Source organism: Merops nubicus, unplaced genomic scaffold (assembly GCF_000691845.1).
Source record: "Merops nubicus isolate BGI_N331 unplaced genomic scaffold, ASM69184v1 scaffold32110, whole genome shotgun sequence".
Taxonomy (NCBI): domain Eukaryota; kingdom Metazoa; phylum Chordata; class Aves; order Coraciiformes; family Meropidae; genus Merops; species Merops nubicus.
This window is the reverse complement of record NW_008584014.1, coordinates 3,847-6,259: the sequence shown is the minus strand read 5'-3', so window position 1 is coordinate 6,259 and position 2,413 is coordinate 3,847. Positions and strand designations below refer to the sequence as shown.

General features: G+C 63.0%; 1 protein-coding gene across 1 annotated transcript; it reads left to right on the top strand.

Annotated features, from left to right (window-relative positions):
• Nucleotides 1–49: 49 nt before the first annotated feature.
• TLCD1 (TLC domain containing 1) lies at nt 50–1,756 on the top strand (the record flags this gene model as incomplete). The annotated part of the gene is made up of 3 exons (XM_008942915.1): nt 50–132; nt 439–521; nt 969–1,756. Coding segments are annotated over 3 exons (562 nt in total), but the record flags the coding sequence as incomplete, so codon positions are not given.
• Between the last annotated feature and the right edge of the window lie 657 nt (nt 1,757–2,413).

Genomic DNA, 2,413 nt, shown 5'->3' with positions numbered 1-2,413 from the left:
CCCGTCGCAGCACCCAGGCTGACCCCCTTCTTCCTCTCGTCCCGCCCAGCCTCTGGCACTCCCCGGAGCTGCTCTCCGACATCCAGGACGGCTACAGCGTCTCAGGGCACCTGCTCGTCTGCTTCTCCTCAGGTAAGGGGCCAGGGCACGGCCATGGCCACCGGCCACCCCTCCAGGCTTTTGCCCCCTCCCTCTTCGGCCTCTCCCAGCACGCTGCCCCGAGCTGAGGTCCCAGCGACTCTCCGTGCCTCCTGCCTTAATCACGGGCATGGGGCCTGCAGGCTCCCAGCGCCCAAGGCCAGGCTGTCCCCCCATGCTCAGCTGGGCTGGAGGCATTTCCTAATACCTGGAGCATGGTCACACCACCCTGCTCCTCCTTATCATAACAGGTGAGGGTTCACAAGCCAGACCCCATCAACGCTTTCCTTTACCCCACAGGCTACTTCATCCATGACAGCCTTGATATCATCTTCAACAACCAGTCGCGCTCATCTTGGGAGTACCTGGTGCACCATGCCATGGTGAGTGTGGCCCTGGGGAGGCGAGGGGGCAGCACAGAGGGGGGGACAACCACACACCTCAGGGCTCAGCCCTTGTAGGTTTCATGTTCTTCAGTGGGGCAAGCCAGAGCCCTTGCCTCCACCTCACCCTGGCTGCCAGGTAGGCTCTGCATTGGCAAGGTGAAGGTGCCTGGCAGGGCAGGACGCCTGCCAGCATTGCCTTCAAGTGCTGCTGCCTGGGGTGAGGGCAGAGCCAGAGGCTGGTCCCAGCTCCCCAGCACAGGGAGGTGTAACTAGTCCTGGAGGAACTGGCTCTCCAGACTGGTTTTCCCTCAGCCCCGGTGCCTGGGGGGCTGTTGGGATCTCTGGGTGGGGAGGAGCAGAACATGCCCAAATGTTGGTGGGGAAGAACTCACCTCTCCTAGGGCGAGGAGAGCTGACCCTGCTCTGTGTCCCTCCAACTCCCAGGCCATCTCTGCCTTCGTCTCACTCATCATCACGGGCCGTTTCCTGGTGGCAGCAGTGCTGCTGCTGCTGGTGGAGGTGAGCAACATCTTCCTCACCATCCGCATGCTGCTGAAGATGAGCAACGTGCCTTCCCCTGCTCTCTACGAGACCAACAAGTACGTCAACCTGGTGATGTACTTCGCCTTCCGCCTGGCGCCCCAGGCCTACCTCACCTGGTACTTCCTGCGGCACGTGGAGGTGCAGGGCCAGGGTGCCTTCCTCACTGCCAACCTCCTGCTGCTCGACGCCATGATCCTCATGTACTTCTCCCGCCTCCTCCGCTCTGATTTCTTCCCTTCCCTGCGCAAGGGCTCTGCGGGGAGAGACGTGGATGGTGAGAAGTTTCTGATAGACTGAGACGTGCGCTCCGAGGAGGACCCGGGCTCTGGCTCCTGGAGGTCTTGGCCTGTCCCAACCTGCTCTGATGTGCCTTAGGGCTTGCTCCCTGGCCCCAGGCCCTGCCCTCACCTGCTCTACTGCCGAAAACCGCTTCTGTGCCGGACCAGCCCGGCAGCCTCGCCAGGCCACGGGGATGCTGCCTCGCAAGCCCACGGGGAGGCTCCCGAATCCAGGGGCACGGCTGATGGAGAAGCAGCCCAAGCCAGCTTCCACACAGGCAGCTGGAGGGCCAGGGGTGGCTGCATTTAGCAGCCGACAGCTAGAGGGGGTTGCGAGGGAAGGGACAAATCCCTCCCGTGGTGGTGCTGGGTGTAACATGCATTAAAATCAGTCTGTGTACTGCTGCTGCAGCTCGCCGGGACTGGCTATTCTGTGGGGCAGAGGCGGGGCAGGGGAGGATGGCAGGGGCAGGGGCATGGGAAAGGATGTTCCTCTGTTCCCAACAGAAGGCTGGCAGTCCTCAGGGAGGGAGAGTGCACATTTCTGCTGCTCACTTTGTTCTAGGGACGGTCCAGAGATGCACTCAAGCCTGCTGGGTCCTAGCAGCCCACCTGCACCGTGCTGTGCCTTAAATTGCAAGACCCTCTCCCTGCAGTGGGTGGGTCCCTCCGGGTGGTTCCCGGTCCCTCCCATCCCTCCTCTCCTTCTCACCCCTCTTCCAGAGACCCAGGGCTGTGCCAGGAGCAGGGTAGGGCAGCCAGGAGTGTTCTGGAGCCTTCCAGCCGTCCCTGACCTGCCTGTCTGGGGCCTGGCGGCACGGAGCCTGGCTGGGCGGCATGACTCACTCAGCAGCCATGTGGAGTGGAGCTGGCATGGGAAAGCCCTGTGGGGCCACCGGCTCTTCCTGGAAGACCTGCTGCACGCTCACATCCCCCCAGAGTGGTTCTCACTGGCACAGCACAGCTCCAGCTCCCCTGGGAGCATGCTGGGCCCTCTCCTGTAGTGGCAGGACCTGGCTGCCTCCAGCAGCCCCCCTCAGGGCAGCAGGAGGAGAGAAGGGGTTCACC